The following is a 17,959-nucleotide window of genomic DNA, read 5'->3' on the forward strand; positions in this document are numbered from 1 at the left end:
CCTGTCCCCTGTGCGCATGTGTTCTCCCGGACATAGTCTACTCTGTTCTCCTGGAGCAGGAGGGCAGACCTGGGCCATGTGTGAATTGGGGGCACCTGGACGCTGTCATTCAGCAAACCTTCCCCTGGGGCCACCCTGGAAGGGTCACCCTTTTGCCTCCCCACCCCATGCGATGGTGTATGAGGTCATTTGCGACAGTCTGAACTTCTTTACCGTCCGTGGTTGTGGTTTTGTCTCGGACAAGGGATGCTCAACTGGGGTGGGGGGGGGAATCAGGTTCAGCCTCTGACCTTGCAGGTGACCTGCAGCCAGACCCTGCCCCTCTGTGGGCCTCAATTTCGCCATCTGTGGGTACCCTTTCAGCCCATCTTAGCTCTGAGGAGGGGAACCTTTGGATTCCTTCTCTGGTCTCCCGTCCTCCCCGGCCCTGGGCCTGGCCCTGACCTCCCCGTCCCTGTCACCGTCCTCCCAGCCCCTGGTCTCCTATTCTCCCTGGCCCGGGCCTCCCAACCTCCCTGTCCCCATCCTCCCTGTCCCTGTCCCTGTCCTCCCAGCCTGAGCCTGGCCCTGTCCCCGACCTCCCCGTCCCTGGCGTCTCATCCTCCCGGCCCTGTCCCGGCCCTGTCCTCCGCAGCAAGTGCTGAAGCTGGGCAATCCCTCTACTCCCTCCCCGGAGAGTCGGACGCGGTTCTGGAGGCGTGGGGCCTGGGCGCCCCCTGGTGGCAGGAGGGGATTCAAGGCACCTGCTGGGGCCCTCGAGCTGGAGCCCCCCCCTCCCCGCCGCCCCCCTAGGGCACCCCCTTCTCTCCTGGGCAACTGCCTTCCCCCGGAGCGCCCGTTCCCACCCAGCAGCCTCCTTCCACAGCGCGCACCCAGGCCCCCGAGCCGCTCAGCTCTGCCAGCGCTGCCCCCCCAGCCCGGGGTTACCCCTCTGCCTCACTGCCGTGGTGTGGGGTGTGGCGGGGCGCGGGGGTCCGCGGGGCAGCCCTGCCACAGCCCCAGGCCGGCTGGCCCAGCCGGAGGAGAGGCTCGCGTGGGGCGTGCTCCGGCAGACGACGTGGCCCCGCGAGCAGGACTCCCATCTCTCTGCTGCTCCCTCCCTGGCCCGGCGGCGACATCGTCTCTGGGGACAACAGCAGGACAGTCACAGAGGACAACATGCCCTGGATTTCCTGGTCCACTCTTCAGCTTTAACACAAACAATTAGGAACCAGAAGAAGACGCTGCCATCCTGAAGCCGTTCGCCCGGCACACGGGTAGGCGGCGCGGGCCGGCCTTCCGCTCTCCAGCACGGGCTCTGGTGTTTACTGGTGACCGTGTCCCCGCGGGCACAAGGCCCATGCCCGTGTGCGCTGGAGACTGGATCGTCGCCCGAAGGGGCCGTAAGGAGGCCGGTCAGGACCGCGCCTGCGGCCAGCTGCCTTGGCCGTCGCCCGGGGCCCCGCTGGAGCGGCCCGTCGGAGGGTAACCGCGGCAGGTGTTTCACGGAGCCCTGAAACGCTCTCCCCACGACGCCGCAGGGTGCTGGCTCCGGGTTCCAATGCTTTTCTTACTATTTTTTCTTAAAAGATTTTATTTATTTGAGAGACAGAGAGAGAGCACTAGCTGGAGGGAGTGGCAGAGGGAGCGGGAGCAGCAGGCTCCCCATGGAGCTGGGAACTCGCCGTGGGGCTCGATCCCAGGACCCTGAGTTCGTGACCTGAGCCGAAGGCAGATGCTTCACCGGCTGAGCCACCCAGGCGCCCCTTTTCTTACTATTTTTAGCTTTCTGCAGCCAGCAACCCCCTACTGCCTGCCCGGGGCCCGCCCTCCCCTCTCTCTGACCCTGAACCGGGCTGACCCACGGAGGACCTGGCCCAACAGCTGCCGGGAGCCCTCGGCTGTCCCACAGCCCCCAGGGTCACGTGCGGCTCGGCCGGTACCGGCGTGGCCCCCGCGGGGTGCAGTGTGCGGTGTCTGCTCCAGATGAAGGGTCCTCACCGCGGCAGGCCGAACCCGAGTCCAAGTCCTAACCTCCAGGACCTGGATGGGGCCTGATTTGGAAAGAAGGTCTTTGCAGATGCAGTTAAGAGTCTCAAGATGAGATCATCCCGGATTATCCAGGTGGGCTCTAAACCCAGGGACAAGTGTCCTCGTAAGACAGGGACAGAGGAGACAGCCACGTGGCCGGGGAGGCGACACTGGGGGATGCGGCCGCACACCCAAGGATGCCTGGAGCCGGAGCAGGCGGGAAGGACCGTCCCCTGGAGCCCGCGCAGGTCGCTCGGTCCCGCCACACTCTGACCCCCGGCTTCTGGCCTCCAGAATGGGGGAGAATGAATCTCTGTAGCTCTCCGCCTCCCCAGGACTCTCAGATGCTCACCCTGCCATCCCTGACCGCTGCACGCCCCAGGAAACACGAGCTCTGCTCACCAGAGGCCGGTTCTAGAAGGTTCCTAGCAGTTTTAGTCACTATATGCCCAAACTGGAAACGACTCCGTCCAACAGAGGAACAGTGTGCGACCGCGTGGCCTGCAGCGTGACAGCGGGGCTCGGGGCCACGCGGGGCAGGGCGGATCCCACGGCCGAGCGCTGCGCGGTGGGGGGGCCCGTTGGCGGTGGCAAGTGACTGGGACGGGCTGGCCGTGAGGCGTCACTGGCTCTGAGTTGCTGCTTACACTTTTCTGCATGTTATTTATTTTTATTTACTTTTAATTTTTTTAAAGATTTATTTATTCATGAGAGACACAGAGAGCAGCAGAGACACAGGCAGAGGGAGAAGCAGGCTGCCTGCGGGGAGCCCGATGCGGGACTCGATCCCGAGACCCCGGGGTCCCACCCTGACCCGAAGGCACTCAACCTCTGAGCCACCCTGGTGTCCCCACTTTTCTGTATGTTTAAATTACAAAAAAACAGGGGCACCTGGGAGGCTCGGTGGGTGAGCGTCTGCCTTCGGCTCAGGGCGTGACCCCAGGATCCTGAGATCGAGCCCACGATCACGATCGGGCTCCTGCTCCCTGGGGCGCCTCTTGTCCCTGCCTCTGCCCCTCCCCCTGCTCCTGCTCACTCTCTCGCTCTGCTCTTTCTCCCAAATAAATAAAATCTTAAACAAACAAACAAACAAACAAACAGGTCTGAGGGGCTAAAGGTCACTGTTTCCACCTGGTAGGGCGCGTGTGTGTCCTCCCACCCGTGCCCCCCGGTCAGCCGATCCCTGGCGGGCCGGGACGGTATTTGGAGGGGCACATCCCCTCTTGCTGCCCCTTGGGCGGCGAGGGTGGACGCCAGCTGCAGGGGAGCCTGGTACCGCCTTCCCCCCTGGACTGTGGCCACGCCGCATTCTTCAAACAGCTGCACCAGCGATAAGCAGACTCCCAGGTCCCTGTCCCCAAGGCCCAGGTGACTCCTCCACAGGGCGGGGGTGGTGCTGCTTTAATGATTAGGTTCCGGTCCTCCCTCACCCCCAGCAAAGCCTGCGTCCCCAAGCAAAAGCCAAAGTCCTCAGCACCAGACACCTGTGAGGTCAGCCTCGCCCCACTCAGCTCCTCTCTCCGGCTCCCTCATTCAGCTCCAGCCACGGCCAGCCCGCCCTTCCTCCCCGCCGGTGCAGCCCTGCCCCAGGCCCTTTGCGTGTGCTCTTCTCTCTGCCCAGGCCACTTTTGCCCTGGCTGTCACAAGACCCATGCCCTCTGACCTGACTCTCCCGTCTGCACGTCTCTGCTCAACTGTCACCTCTGGAGAGGGCTTTCTCCAGCTCTTCCTGACCCCTGCTCCATTCCCCCCCCAACATTCCCTTCCTTCTGACCTATATATTTATCATGCTGTCGTCACCTCCCCAAATCCTCAGGAGCCAGTATTGTTATCTCTCTGGGCCATTACCACATCCTTGACTGTGGCAACAGGGCCTGGCATACGGCGGGCGCTCAGTATTTGTTGAACGAGCCAACGAATGAGTCGGACCCATCGCTCAGCTCCTTCCCCGTTCTTCCTCAGGCACAGGGCCGCCTCCCTTTGGGGCACAGTGTGTGGGGCGAGAGGGGCCACCAGCAGCTGCAGACAAGCTGGGCCTGCGAAGGCGGGGGCTGGGCTGACGTGCCACTGGCCTGTGGGAAGTGACAGGCACCAGAACTCTCTCCAAACACCGTCCGATGTCCCTGGGGCACCATTACCCTGAGCTGGGAACCCCAGAGTTATGGCCTTGTGAGCATCCTACTGACGCTCCCCTTGTGTTTCTACCAGAAATTGTGACCCGGGGGCAGGGGGGCGTCTGGGGGCTCAGTCAGTTGAGTGTCCGGCTTCTGATTTCGGCATAAGTCACGATCACAGGGTCGCGCTCAGCAGGGAGCCTGTTTGACAGTCTCTCTCTCCCTCTGCCCCACCCCCTGCTCACACACAATTTCTCTTAAATAAATTTTTAAAGTCTTTTTTTTTAAGATTTTATTTACTTATTCCTGAGAGACACAGAGTGCAGTAGAGACCCAGGCAGAGGGAGAAGCAGGCTCCCTGTGGGGAGCCCGATGCAGGACTTGATCCCAGGACCCCGGGGTCACAACCTGAGCCCAAGGCAGATGCTCAACTGCCGAGCTACCCAGGCATCCCCAATTTTTTTTAAATCTTAAAAAAAAAAAACCCAAAACACAAGCCATGACCAACCAGAATCTGGGAGAGCAGGCCCTGGTGGGGCGGGGCAGTGGGGGTGCACACGGGTGGGGGGCAGGTCCTTCTGAGCTGTGGCTGCAGGCACCCGGCCACAGGCTTGTCTTCAGGCAATGGGAGGTGCGGTGGGGTTGCCGCCCTCTTCGGGGTGGGCTGAGACACTCTGGACCCCCGGGTGCCGCCCCCCAGCTGACACCACCTCTGTGCTCAGCTCCCCGACACGCACACCCCTGCCAGCTTCCCACTCAGGCTCTACCTCCAGGGACCTGCCCGCCCACGGGGGGGTGTTCTCTTGTGTCACTGCACCGTCGGACTGAGTTTGCTTTGTTTGCTCGAGCGTTCGGCAGCTATATCCACGCGACAGGCTTGTCACCCCTCTCGCTGCGGTCTCTGCCTGGTTCTACGATCAGGGCCGGGCTGGTGTCTAGAGGAGATCGACTGCAGGCTGTCGTTCCAGCCTTTGCCTTCACCCCCACGCCCAGGAATGCCACCCTGAGGCCAACTGCCAGCACCCCCGCCTTGGGCCAGGGCTTCCTCCACCCCTGCCCCCAACACCATGTGCAGGGGTGGCCACTGCTCCCCCAGGAGCCAGCAGGGGCGGTGCGCGGGAGCGGTCTTGGCTACACAGGCGACCCAGGCTTCCAGAGCCCACCCCCGCCCCACCTGGGATGGAGCTCCGGGTGCCCACAGCGGTTGGGGCTCGGCAACACCCAAGCTTAGCCTCCGTCCTCTCCCCATCTGCCCCCCCACCCCTGCTGCCGATGCCCGGGATCCTTCCCAAATAAAGGCCTTGTACTCTGGGGTCCCTGGGTGGCGCAGCGGTTTAGCGCCTGCCTTTGGCCCAGGGCGCGATCCTGGAGACCCGGGATCGAATCCCACGTCGGGCTCCCGGCATGGAGCCTGCTTCTCCCTCTGCCTATGTCTCTGCCTCTCTCTCTCTCCTCTCTCTCTCTCTCTCTGTGTGTGACTATCATAAATTTAAAAAAAAAAAAAAAAAAAAAAAGGCCTTGTACTCTAATTCTCGCTCCAATTCTCTGGGAAAAGCCTTCCCAGCCACATGGCAGGAGCGCGGGCAGGCACGTGTGGCTCTCTGGGCCTCAGGTTCTTCAAGCCTCTGCTCTTGGTCGGATGCGACAGTGCCCGCGAAGCCCCCGGCACCGGGCTCCCCCCGAGGACACACGGCCAGACGGAGCTCGTCCAGATGAGCTTTATTGAGTCGCCCCTAGCAGGCCAGGTGTTTCAGCCGCCAGCAGTGCTGCAGACAGCGCAGCCGGTGCCTGGGGTGGGGCCAGCGGCAGGTGACCTCGGTGGTGGACTCGGAGGTGTACTCCAGGGAGGACTCGGACGGGCCGGAGCCAGGCAGCTCGGGCACCGAGGAGCTGCCGCTGGGCTGCGTCAAGAACTCCTTCCCATTCTGTCTGCCGGACTTGGAGGCCTTGGGGGCCGGGTCCCCGGGCCCATCTGAGGTCTTGTTGGGGGACTGCGCGGGGATGGCGGTGCCGCTGGGGGACTGCGAGCCCTGGCTGGAGGAGGTGTTGGGGCGCTGCGCGGAGCCTGAGGACTCTTGGGCTGGCTGGGGTTGGCCCGAGGCGGTGGCGGATGACTGGGGACGCTGCTGGCCGGCGGTCTCGGAGGACTGTCTGGAGGCGGCTCGCGGCCGAAGCTGCACTCTGGACTTGCTGGGCACCCGGGAGGTGCCGGCCGGGGGGCGCACCTGGGGCTGGGCCGAGATGGTCTGCGAGGAGCTGGCGGGGACCGGCTTGCTCGGGGACGAGGGGCTCGTGGAGGTCTCTGCCGGCGAGTCGGTGGGGGAATCCAGGGGGGACTTGGGCCGCGATGTGCCCCCCGGCTCGCCAGCGGGCGGCGGCTCCTTGTGGAGGCTGGGCGACGCTTTCACTTGTCCTTCTGGAGCTGAGCCACACTTGCTTTGGCTGCAAAGACACGGCCGAGGGGGTGAGGTGGGGCAGGGCGGCGGCCAGGGGCGCGGGGGCCGACGAGGCCGTTCTCCCGTCGTCCGCGGGGACCGCTGTTCACGCAGACCTGCACCCGCACAGGCCGACCTCCCGGGGCTGGGGACTACGTACGCTCAGCTCCAAGGGCGGCTGCGGGGGTGACGAGAGCCCGGCCGCGGGCCAGGGTCTGCAGGACTGGTTCCCGAGAGCGTAGGAGAGAGAGGCTGACAGTGAGGGGGCCGCCGAGGGGGGCGACCCGGGGGGCGGCCAGGACGGAGGGGGCAGGAGAGGGCTGAGCAGGGGCTGGGGGGCTGGGACCCAGGCACACGGAGGCGGGGACACGGCGACACCCCCACGCCCCGCGAGCACACACCGTCCCGCGTGATTCCGGCCGCCACGTCCAGGGCTCGCCCGCTGAAGTCCCTCACGACGCTGTCCACGGCCTCGTGGTGCTTTAGAAACAGTGGACGAATGGCGCGATGATACAGCATGTGAGCCCCGTTCCACGGCCCGGGAATCATGCAGAACAACAGGAAGGCGCACTGTGGGGACACGGCAGGTGTTAGGCTCGCTGGCCCTGGGGCACGGGGCTGGGCCACCCCTTCGGACAGCCTGGGGACGGGGCAGCAGGGTGTGGTTCCCGCCAGCCCCGGGGCCTGGTCGCCGGCCCGCCCCGGGGGGGCCCCAGGCCCACGTGTGACCTGGCGGCACGCACCTTGCCCGCGTAGTAGAAAGGGAACCAGGACAGGAGTAGATCGCTGAAGAACTCTGCCAGCCCGAACAGGCCGTACACCACCCAGTAGGTGAGCCACACAGTGTCGTCCTCTTTGCTTGGGCTCTCGATAGCTTTGATTCTGGGGGCGGGGCGGCGAGTCAGGGGCTGCCCAGGGCCCACAGACGCCCCCGCCCCCGGGCAGCCAGCAGGCACTCACGATGCATAGGCGGGGTACACAAAGCCGATTACATTGCACAGTAGAGACGCCCCGAAGCCGAACAGAAGATACAGGCTTAGCAGAGTGGCGGCTCCTGCAGGAGAGAGGGCGTGGGCAGGGCGGCACCCCTGGGCCGCCTCCCGCCGCAGACCCGGTCTGCAGCAACCACTCCCCCTACAAGCTTGGGGACCCCACAGGATGGGTTTGCCACCCTTGCAGCACTTGGGCGACCGTCACCGTGGCCCCGGGCCCCGTGTTTTGTGTCTGTAACCAGGTAACCGGTTGGTCTGTGCTCCCCCCCCCCCCCGTGCTGGCCCCAGACTGCGAGCCCCCCAAGGGCTGGTGGGGACCTTGGCCCTGAGAGGTACAGAGTAGCTGTTTGTTGAACGAGTAAGTGACCATCCACCAGTATAAGCGCCCTGCTCAGGTCCCATGGGAGGGGCTGGGCACCAGAGACCGGCGTCCGAATGAAAGTCACGGGAGAAAAACCCAAAAGTAAGGCCATTCTGTCATCCGGGCTGGATTCCCAGTAGCAGGGAAAGGCAACATTTGTGACTTTGATCTCAATGGAGTTTTTCATCCTCACCGCTGCGGACAATCGGGGCAGGATCATCTTCGGTGGGGACGTCCTGGGCCCTGGGGTGCCAGGCAGCATCCCTGGCCCCTAGCCCCCGATGCCAGGAGCACCCCCAGTCGTGACAGCCACCAACGTCCCCAGTCACTGCCCGGTGTCCCGAGAGGGACAGCATGGCCCCGTGTAAGGACCCTTGTCTTAGCACAAGACAGTTTAGCACAGAGCCCGCTGCTTTCCCACCTGCCGCACGACACGGAGCAGCCTCAGTTTCCCCATCTGTCAATGGAGTGGTAATAGCCCTGTCTCCCAAGGTTGCTGTGGCGATAGCTAAATACCACTCAGCTCTACGGGTTTCCCAAGCACCCTCTAGGCACACACATGCTTTCCCAGTGGTAAATGAGGGCTCAGAGAAAACACCCCTGGGGGAGGCAGGGAACCAGGAGCACGAGCCACTCTGAAAGCAATGATGGTAAATACTGCATTTATTAAGTGCTTCTGGTGTGCAGGTCCCTGCACTTCCTCGCTGTAGCCCACTCAATGGCCAGAACACACTGGAAACTGGGGGAGTGAGACCCAAGGTCACTCAGAGAGCCTCTGGGCTCCTGGGAGTACTTTACAGCCTCCAGCCTCCTCCCCCAGGCTGTTATCTGCAGAGACAGAGGGCACTGGTGTGCCAAAGGGCAGAGTCACCCCCACCCTTCCCTCCACCTGCGTTGGTCTTTATCCCTAGGGCCTGGGGTCAGGGGAGGGAGGGGAGCCTCCCCAGTGGGCCCTAGGAGGTCTGGTCACCGTCTCTGCTGGGTTTCATCTATTGCTGTCGGGGCTGGGAATCTGATCATTTGGGGCAGCTGGGGCCCAAGAGGTCCCACATCTGGATGGGGAGGAAAGTTCTGGTTGGGAGGAGCAGCTTTCCTAGGGCACTTCCCCCCTCAATCCTTATTCCTGCAGCCTCAGCAATGGGTGGATGACCTTGGACATGGGGGGAGCACGCTCTCTGAGATCAGCAACAGATGGAGCTGGGGGGGCAGATGGAGAGGTGAGGAGGGAGGGGTGGATGCTCCAGACAGGGCAGGTGGCAGAGGCAGCCTCCCACGAAGCTCCTGACGCTAGAGGAGGGCCTCAGTTTCTTCCCTGTGACTCCCAGCCTCCCCAGGAGGCCCCTCCCCCCACTGCCCTATGACCTAGAGTCCCTGCCTCCAGGTACCAGGGATGTGGAAACGCGCAGAGAAGCCAGGGCAGGTTCCTGGCTGAGCTGACCTGCCCTGACACCGCAGGCCCCGGGAAGCAAAGCACCGGCCTTCCCTGGGCCGCTGGGCACGGGATCCCCTCTGGGGGAAATGGGAGGAAAGAGGACTCCCAGGATCTGCACACAGAGGTGTTCAGAACACACACCCTGTCCTCACCCAAAGCCCCCCTGCCACGTCTGGACAAAGTGTCCCTGTGATGCACCCCGGGTGTGTGTGTGGGGGTGGCTGCAGAACTGACGGGCCTGGTACACGGGAAAAGAGGGGAAGGAGGCATTTGAGGAGTGCTTCCCAGACAGTCTGGGACACTGGCAGGGGCCCCCCAAGGTCACCGAGGAGGAAAGGAAGAGGAGGGGTCCTGGAATGGTTATAGTCAGGAGTCCCGCTCCCCGGCTGTTGGGGCTCCTCTCTACACTCCCGCATCCACTACCCCTCCAGCCCCGTCACAGCCTCAGACAACCCAACCCAAGTATTCACGCACAGTGGGCCAAAGCCGTGGGGGGGGGGTGGGCTCGCAGGAAACGGGAGGGAAGAGACGTGGGGGAGACCCTCCCGCCCCAGCAGGATGCTCCACTTGCTTCCAGGCTGGGATCCTTGTGGGACGGGGTGGCAAGATTCCAGGGCACTGGCCGCCTACCCGCCACCCTCTCCTCCCCCAGGGCGGACACAGCAACTGGAAGAACCGGACTTCGGCCTGGCGGTCACCCAGGGCCAGCAGGGAAGGGGCAGCGGCGGCCTGCGGCCAGACCCGAGGGTGGGAGTGGAGGTAATGCAGGGGCCGAGAGAGGGGGTGACACTCGCCCGAGATCGCACGACGAGGGCAGAGGACAGGCTGCTGGCAGACGCGAGGTCCTGGCGCACGACCCCTCCCCAGGATCTCCGTCTGTCTCCCTGATGGACGGTGAGGTGCGCCCCGCCGTCCGAGCCCGAGCCCCGCAGAAGGCGCCGGCCGCGAGGGGTCGGGACCGGGGCCCCGGCGCCCCAGGGCCTCAGTGTGCCGGTCGGCGAAATGGGGCAGCAGTCCCGAGCGCCCCGGACGGCTCACCCGCGGCCAAGTACCGCTTGTCGACACCTGTCTTGGCTTCGAGAGCCCCCAGCGCTTCGGTGACCAAGTTCCTCTGTTCCAGAAGGTGCTCGAAGCGCTGGCGCAGGCCGTCCATGGCACCGGCGGGCCCGGGGCTGGCAGCCCGAGCTCGACCGCGGCCCCGCGCACCGGCCCCGCCGCGCGCGTGCCTCCGTCCCGCGGCGCGAGCAGCCCCGCTCCGCCCCCAGGCTGGTCTCCGCCCCCTGCCCCCCGCCCCGGCCAATGGGAGGGCAGGGCGGACAAAGGAGGTGGGGCCTGCCCCGCCTCCCCCGCCGCATTGCCCTCTGGCGGGCCGCGGCCGCCGCAGCCGCGACTCCGGGGGCAGTGGGCGGGGCGCCGCGGCTGAGCGCGCCGATTGGCGGACGGGCCGGGACGTGGGCGGAGCAAGGGGCGGGGCCACGGCCGGGGATTATTGGCTGAGCCGCCGTGGGGGCGGAGCCTCTGGCGGGAGGACCCGAGAGAGGCCGGAGCTGATTGGCGAGGGCAGGGGAGGGGCGGGGCTGATCATAAAGGAGGAGGCAGCCTCTCGGGGCAGGGGGTTGGGGCGCCCCGAGTCCGGGAGGCGGGACTTACTGGGACGCGCTAGTCCGCCGGCGCCGGGCAGGAGGCAGGGCTGACTCTCGGGGGCGGGGCCGAGGAGAGCCGCGGCGACCCGGCTCCTCTGGGTCGGGAGAGCGGGTCACCGTCCAGGTCGGGGACACTGAGGCTGCAGACGGCTCGGGTCTGCGGAGGCCCCGGGCGGCCGTGGGCGCCCCCCGACTCGGGCCGGATCTTCGCGCCCCTCAAGGGGGAGCCGCAAGGCCCCCTGGGAGTTGAAGCCTTCCTGGGGTTGCTATGGCCCCGGGGGCGGGGCGGGCGCCTGGGCCGACTCGGCGGTTTGCCCAGGGGGAGGGGCTTTCGGAGGCCCCGGCCCGGCCCCGCCCCCGCCGCCGCCGCCATGCGGCCCGCCCGGACTGCGCTCTGGCTGCGCCTAGCCCTGGCCCTGGGCCTGGCCCTCGTTGGCCCCCTGCCTGTGGGGTGGTCCTCGGCCCGGGCCCCCATCTATGTCAGCAGCTGGGCCGTGAGGGTGTCCCAGGGTTACCGGGAGGCCGAGCGCCTGGCGCGCAAATTCGGCTTCGTCTACCTGGGGCAGGTGGGTGGGACCCGATGGACAGGAGGGGCGGGGCCTGGACGACCCCAGACCCCGGCAGACGGGAGGGGTACTCAAGATGTCCAGAAGCCCCAGCCCACCCCTGCCTCGACCAGCTTCAGATTCTGGGGCCTCTGGGGGGCGACCGAAGCCCCCACCTGGGCACCTGGTTGGGGGGGAAGCAAGCCAGAGGTGTTGGCCTGTCCTGGGGCACTCCATGTCGGAGCCAGGTGCCATGGTCGCGGATGCTTCTCCACGTTCCCAGATCTTTCCTGACGGGCAGTACTTCCACCTGCGGCATCGGGGCGTGGTCCAGCAGTCCCTGACCCCACACTGGGGCCATTGCCTGCGCCTGAAGAAAGACCCCAAGGTGAGCCTGGGCTGGGGGTCTCGGCCACCTGCCCTGAGTCTGGGTCTCCGCTCGTCCTTGAGGCTCAGCACACTGTCAGCATTTCTTGTCGCTCCCACCCCTTCCCCCAGCCCCCTCCTCTGTCTCACTCCGAAAGATCAAGATTCCTACATACTCCGTACAGAGGGCAGATACTGTCGGAGTTCACGGGATGGGGGGAAGGGAAGTGGCCCTTTATAGGATGGGGGCAACAGCTCCAGAGTAGGAATCCCGCTTGAAGTCACCCAGCAAGCCTGTGAGATGCTCAGAGAAGTCCCGGATTGGGAGAAAGGCTTTAGCTGCCAAGTTGGGGGGTGGAGGCTGAGTCTGCAAGCCCTCAGGAGCCATGACGGGGTATGGGCTGGGCCAGGGGAGCTGATCGGCATGGAGGCAAGAGCCTTGATGGCCTGAAACCCACTGGGAGCACTGGGGACAGAAGTCAGTGGTTCCAGATAGGGTTTGTGGGACAGAGGGGCCAGGGTTTGCCTTTGCCGATGGATTGGTTGTGCAGGACGGAGAGAAATCAGGTCCAGCTCCGTAGTGTGGAGCTGGGCAAATGGGGAGATGGTTGCCCCATCACTGAGATGAGGGCGAGGGCACATGAACTGGTTTGGGGATGTTGAGAGATCAGCAAGGGAGAAGGAAGGGCAGAGGTCTGAGGGAGAACAGCCTCGGGCAGGCAGAGGAGCATGTGCAAAGGCCCCGGGGTGAGTCAGCCGCCGTGGCTGCGGCAGAGGGAGGCTGGTGAGGGCCAGATAAGCAGGGCTTCGTGGGCCCCGGAGAGAGGGGCAGCAGAGCACGGTCTCAGCAGAGAGTGATGCTGTAAAGAGGCATGGGGCAGAGTGGGGACCAGGGAGGAGGTGGGTATGGCCACCCAGGGGTGTCTTGTGAGGGGTGGGGAGGACTGGTAGAGAGAAATGGCCACCGCAGCAGGGAGATGGGCAGGTCTTGGGCAGAAGAATCTGGAACAGCGACTGGAGAAGGGGCAGGGCTGGACCTCGGGTCAGTGGGCCCAGGGCCCCTCTGAAGGTAGTGCCCCAGGCACGTGAGGACCCCAAAGAGCAGCCCCAGCAAACACAAGGCCTGTGGCCCACCCCCCACCACAAGGGACCAGGACAGGCTGTGGCCCACCTGGACACATGCCGCCACAGACAGCTGCCCCTTGGCGGGCCTGGGGAGGAGGCCTGTTGACCCGGGCCCTTTCGGGAGAGACTCAGGGGGGCAGGTCCCGTTGGGCGGCAGGTGCGTGAGGGCAGGAGGGTGGGGTGGAGGGTGGGCTGGCTGGAGGGGTGCAGCCCCCCTCCTGCAGTGTGCGCCCGTCTCCAGGTGCAGTGGTTTGAGCAGCAGACGCTCCGGCGGCGGGTGAAGCGCTCGGTGGTGGTACCCACGGACCCCTGGTTCCCCAAGCAGTGGTACATGGTGAGCGGCCTGGGCAGGGGTGGGGGTGGGCTGCGCCAGTGCCCCACTGACCCCCACCCCCACCTCGCACAGAACAACAAGGTGCAGCCGGACCTGAACATCCTGCAGGTCTGGAGTCAGGGGCTGTCGGGCCAGGGCGTGGTGGTCTCTGTCCTGGACGACGGCATCGAGAAGGACCACCCGGATCTCTGGGCCAACTACGTGAGACCGGGGGCACTGGGGCGGGGGCTGCCCCAGGTCCCACGGCCCGGCCCCCCTCATGTCCCCACTCCGCCCCAGGACCCCCTGGCCAGCTACGACTTCAATGACTACGACCCAGACCCCCAACCGCGCTACACGCCCAGTGACGAGAACCGGTGAGCCTGACATCCCACAGGGTGTAAGGGGAGCCCCCGGTGCCCTGCGGGGGCCGTGGGGGGCACTGCAGCTGGCTCCCCTCTCCCCTTGGCGCCAGGCACGGGACCCGCTGCGCTGGGGAAGTGGCAGCGATGGCAAACAACGGGTTCTGCGGCACTGGCGTTGCCTACAACGCCCGAATTGGAGGTACGTGGGGTCCAGTTCCTCCTGCCCCCGACGCTGGGTGACCGGCGGTGCCGGGTACAGTTAGCGGACAGACCCGAGAAGGCACCTCTGGGGGCCACAGGGCCCCGCACGAATGCCCTCCTGTGGGGAGCAGAGGGGGCCCCTTGGTCAGACCTGCCCGGAGGGGTGGGGTGTGGCGGGGCATCCGCCGAGGCCCGACGCCCACCCCGCTCTGGGCAGGCGTGCGCATGCTGGACGGCACCATCACAGACGTCATCGAGGCCCAGTCGCTGAGCCTGCAGCCGCAGCACATCCACATCTACAGCGCCAGCTGGGGCCCCGAGGACGACGGCCGCACGGTGGACGGCCCGGGCATCCTCACCCGGGAGGCCTTCAGGCGCGGCGTGACCAAGGTGAGCACACCCGGGGCCGCGGTGGGCCTGGGCCTGCTCTCAAGGCCGACGCCCCCATCCCGGTTCCCCCACCTGTCCCTGTGTGCAGGGCCGCGGTGGGCTGGGCACGCTCTTCGTCTGGGCATCGGGCAACGGCGGCTTGCACTACGACAACTGCAACTGTGACGGCTACACCAACAGCATCCACACGCTCTCGGTGGGCAGCACCACCCAGAACGGCCGCGTGCCCTGGTACAGCGAGGCCTGCGCCTCCACGCTCACCACCACCTACAGCAGCGGCGTGGCCACTGACCCGCAGATCGTGAGTGCCCGCTGCCCCTGTCCCTGCCCTCTGCCCCCCGGCCCCTGCCGCTGCCCTCCTGGCCCTGCCCTCCTGGCCCCTGCCCCATTCCCTCCTGTTCTCTGCTCCCTCCGGCCTGTTTGTCCCCACTTTCCCACCTGCCCCTTTTCTCCTATCCCCTTGCCCTGATTCACTCCCACCCCTCCCCTTCTGCTGTCCCCTCCCCCGACTGTGCCCCCTCCTAGGGGCTGCCCTGTGACACCTGGAACACGATGGGCCCCAAGACCAGACTCCACAGCTGTCACCCCTTCACACACCCTCCTGTCTTCCAGGCAGGGTCAGCTCCCCAGGTGTGCGACCTGGGCGGCACTCAGGGACCCGTCCCTGGTGGTATCTCTGCGGTACCTTCTTGAACAAAGTGTGGGTTTGCATGTGTGCCAGGCCCCCCAAGTCCCCCCGTCTGCCCCTAGGTCACCACAGATCTGCACCACCAGTGCACGGACAAGCACACGGGCACCTCGGCCTCAGCCCCGCTGGCTGCGGGCATGATTGCCCTGGCTCTGGAGGCCAAGTAGGTGACGGAGGGGACCCCGCTTACTGCGCTCACCCCCCAACACGGCCCCAGCTCACCTGCCCTCGCCTGCCCTCAGCCCATTCTTGACATGGAGGGACATGCAGCACCTGGTGGTCCGCGCGTCGAGGCCAGCACAGCTCCAGGCCGAGGACTGGAGGACCAACGGTGTGGGGCGCCAAGGTGAGGCAGGGCCAGGGGGAGGGGGCGCCACGGCCGCGGGGCGAGTGATGACCACCCCTCCACACAGTGAGCCACCACTATGGCTATGGGCTGCTGGACGCCAGGCTGCTGGTGGACATGGCTCGAACGTGGCTGCCCACACAACCCCAGCAGAAATGCGTCGTTCGGATCGTCCACACCCCCACGTGAGCGCCCTCCTCAGCCGCCCCCCACTGTGCCCACCTGCCACCTCCCCACACTTGTCATTACCATGGGGGGGGTGACGCACACGTGGGAGGCTGGCCCCAAGGCCTGTTGACCCACCTGTAACGGAGAGGTAAGCCCAGACCCCACCTGCTGGCCGCCCATCCCCCAGCAGGCCCGCAGGAGGGGCCCTCACCCCCCACGCTGCCCCTAGCCCCATCCTGCCACTGACGCAAGTGAGGAAGAACGTGTCGGCCTGCGCGGGCCGCGCCAACTACATCCGCTCCCTGGAGCACGTGCAGGTGCAGCTGTCTCTGTCCTACAGCCGCCGGGGGGACCTGGAGATCTCGCTCACCAGCCCCATGGGCACCCGCTCCACGCTCGTAGCCATCAGGTACAGGGCTGGAGGCGCACACCGGGGTCCGGGGTCCCCCACCACCTAGCGGCCCCGCCTCCACCCCCACCCCCACCTCCCATCCCAGACCCTTGGACGTCAGCGGCCAAGGCTACAACAACTGGATCTTCATGTCCACCCACTTCTGGGACGAGGACCCGCGGGGCCTGTGGACCCTGGGCCTGGAAAACAAAGGCTACTATTTCAACACGGGTGAGGGCTGCGTGCAGGCTGGGGCCCCCGGGGACCCCTCGCAGAGGGGTGCCCAGCAGTCCCCCCGACAGACCCAGCGTGTGTGTTCGGTGCATACTGGGCACCCGGTTACCAGCACACAGTAGGTGTTCAGTTACCCCTGCACAGCGGGGGCTCAGCCCGGTGCCGTCAGGGTCTGGGAGTCCAGCTCCGGGCGGGGTGGCCGGGGAGAGGGGCCCGGGCGGGCAGGACCAGGCGGCCAACAGCCTCTCCCCCTCCTCCCCGTGCCCACCGCAACCCCTGCCAGGGACGCTGTACCGCTACACGCTGCTGCTCTACGGGACTGCCGAGGACATGACGGCGCGGCCCCCGGGCCCCCAGGTGACCAGCAGCGCGTGTGTGCAGCGGGACACAGAGGGGCTGTGCCAGGGTGAGTGCCTGGCGTGGCACGGCCTGCTTGCTGGGAGGCGGCAGCGGCGGGCAGTGTGCGTGTGCAGCCCGGGGCGGGAGGGCAGTCTCATGCCGTGTGGGCCTCGGCCCCTCACCCCCCGGGCATGTCCCCCGCGCAGAATGCCACAGCTCTGCCTACACCCTGGGCCACCTCTGCCTTTCCTACTGCCCTCCGAGGTACTGCAAGCACACCCAGCAGGCGGTGACCGGCGGGCCTGGGCGCCCGGCCACACCCGCACTGCACGTCTGCTCCAGCTGCCGCGCCTCCTGCTGCCCCTGCCGCGGCGGCTCCCGCTCAACTGCACCGCCTGTCCCCCGTCGTACTCGCTGCGTGAGCATCGGGGCTCCTGCTCGGGACCTGTGCCTCCCAACAGCCCCCCCCAGCCCACCGCAGTCGGCCACCCCAGGTGCCACCGTGGCCGTGCCCAGGCTGTGGTATTGACGCTGCTGGCCGTGGCCTTCGGGAGCCCCTTACTGTGCCGCATCCTCTACAGGCTGCCCGCCGCCAGGTGGGGGCCTCCCCGGCGCTGGGGCCACCCCCGCCACCCCCCCAGGTCCAGCTGCTGTCTGGAACCTAGAGACATCTGACTAGGAGGGAAACCAGTGCCTGGACAGGCACCGCTGTCCTGCTCCTTTGCTTCAGACTGGAACCGGGCTGGGGATCGGAGAACCTGCCCCGAGGAGGCCCAGCCGGTCACTGAGGCCCCCGGGCCGGGGGTGGCCAGTGTGGCATCCTGGACCCAAAATTGGCAGGTCCAGGGGAAACAGAGAGAAAAGTCTCGTTACACAGTTTGGGGTGGGGGTGGGGTGGGGTGGGCTGAGGTCGGGCGGTGACAGCCATCCCTTCCCAGCCCCAGAAGCGGGCCGGAGGAGCAGGGACAACAAACGACACCACCCAGGGTCTCAGGCACCACATCCCACCTCAGAGTTTGCAAATAAAGGTTGAATAGGAGGTGCCAAGTCTGTGGTCTCCTTTGGGGCAGGGGCAGTGCCCCCCCCCACGGCATGGTTGGGGTTCCCGGGTGCCGGCTTGGGGACTGTCTTCTCCCTGACATCAGGCCCTGGAGGACCCAGTGGCCTACAGAGAAGGGGGGCCAGCCCCGATGCCAGAGCCCAGCCGTGGTGGGGGCGGGGGCCAGGGAGACGGTTCCCAGGGCAGCCTGGCCTCTCCCAAGCTCCTGCCCGAGGCTGCGGGGATGGACATGTATTGATCCGTTCATCCATCGATGCACGTCGGCGGCTGTTGTGAATCACACTGCTGCGGCCGTGTGTCCCGGGAGTGCTTGGCCGCCTCCTTCGAGCCTTGGTGGCCTCATCGGTGCGATGGCGCTGCACCTAGCACCTGCTTCAGTAAATGTGTGATCAGGAGAGCAAGCTCGCCCATCCGGCTCACGGTGAGCACCCAGGGCGTGCC

The 17,959-nt window shown here is 66.1% G+C and overlaps 2 protein-coding genes across 3 annotated transcripts; one reads left to right on the forward strand and one right to left on the reverse strand.

The window, feature by feature from the left end:
- Positions 1 to 5,828: 5,828 nt before the first annotated feature.
- On the reverse strand, positions 5,829 to 10,574 carry REEP6 (receptor accessory protein 6). 2 transcript variants are annotated; one of them, XM_072788055.1, is made up of 6 exons: positions 10,383 to 10,571; positions 7,520 to 7,613; positions 7,303 to 7,441; positions 6,961 to 7,129; positions 6,720 to 6,782; positions 6,393 to 6,566 (listed from the first exon to the last, which is right to left on the reverse strand). In XM_072788055.1, exons 1-6 carry the CDS (start codon positions 10,495 to 10,497, stop codon positions 6,529 to 6,531), a joined length of 618 nt encoding a protein of 205 aa, XP_072644156.1. In that variant the 5' UTR covers positions 10,498 to 10,571; the 3' UTR covers positions 6,393 to 6,528. The 2 variants fall into 2 exon arrangements, with proteins under 2 accessions (XP_072644157.1, XP_072644156.1); XM_072788056.1 differs by lacking the exon at positions 6,720 to 6,782 and having other exon boundaries at positions 5,829 to 6,566; positions 10,383 to 10,574.
- A 769-nt stretch (positions 10,575 to 11,343) lies between these two features.
- Positions 11,344 to 17,497, forward strand: PCSK4 (proprotein convertase subtilisin/kexin type 4). Its single transcript, XM_072788050.1, is given in 16 exon segments — positions 11,344 to 11,553; positions 11,816 to 11,920; positions 13,265 to 13,357; positions 13,430 to 13,558; positions 13,637 to 13,713; positions 13,812 to 13,900; positions 14,120 to 14,292; positions 14,381 to 14,593; positions 15,043 to 15,143; positions 15,223 to 15,326; positions 15,394 to 15,511; positions 15,724 to 15,903; positions 15,992 to 16,116; positions 16,403 to 16,525; positions 16,665 to 16,832; positions 16,835 to 17,497. Coding segments are annotated over 16 exon segments (2,292 nt in total). The 5' UTR covers positions 11,344 to 11,358; the 3' UTR covers positions 17,134 to 17,497.
- Positions 17,498 to 17,959: the final 462 nt, after the last annotated feature.

This window comes from Canis lupus, chromosome 19 (genome assembly GCF_048164855.1).
Source record: "Canis lupus baileyi chromosome 19, mCanLup2.hap1, whole genome shotgun sequence".
Classification (NCBI taxonomy): domain Eukaryota; kingdom Metazoa; phylum Chordata; class Mammalia; order Carnivora; family Canidae; genus Canis; species Canis lupus.

Bases quoted from the DNA above. Each gene is read 5' to 3' on its own strand.
- REEP6 (XM_072788055.1), bottom strand. From the start codon at position 10,497: ATGGACGGCCTGCGCCAGCGCTTCGAGCACCTTCTGGAACAGAGGAAC. The intron at 7,614-10,382 runs GTGAGCCGTCCG...TCTCTCCTGCAG, and splicing joins CAAGCGGTACTTGGCCGCGG to GAGCCGCCACTCTGCTAAGC. The intron at 7,130-7,302 runs GTGCGTGCCGCC...GTGTCCCCACAG, and splicing joins CTTTCTACTACGCGGGCAAG to TGCGCCTTCCTGTTGTTCTG.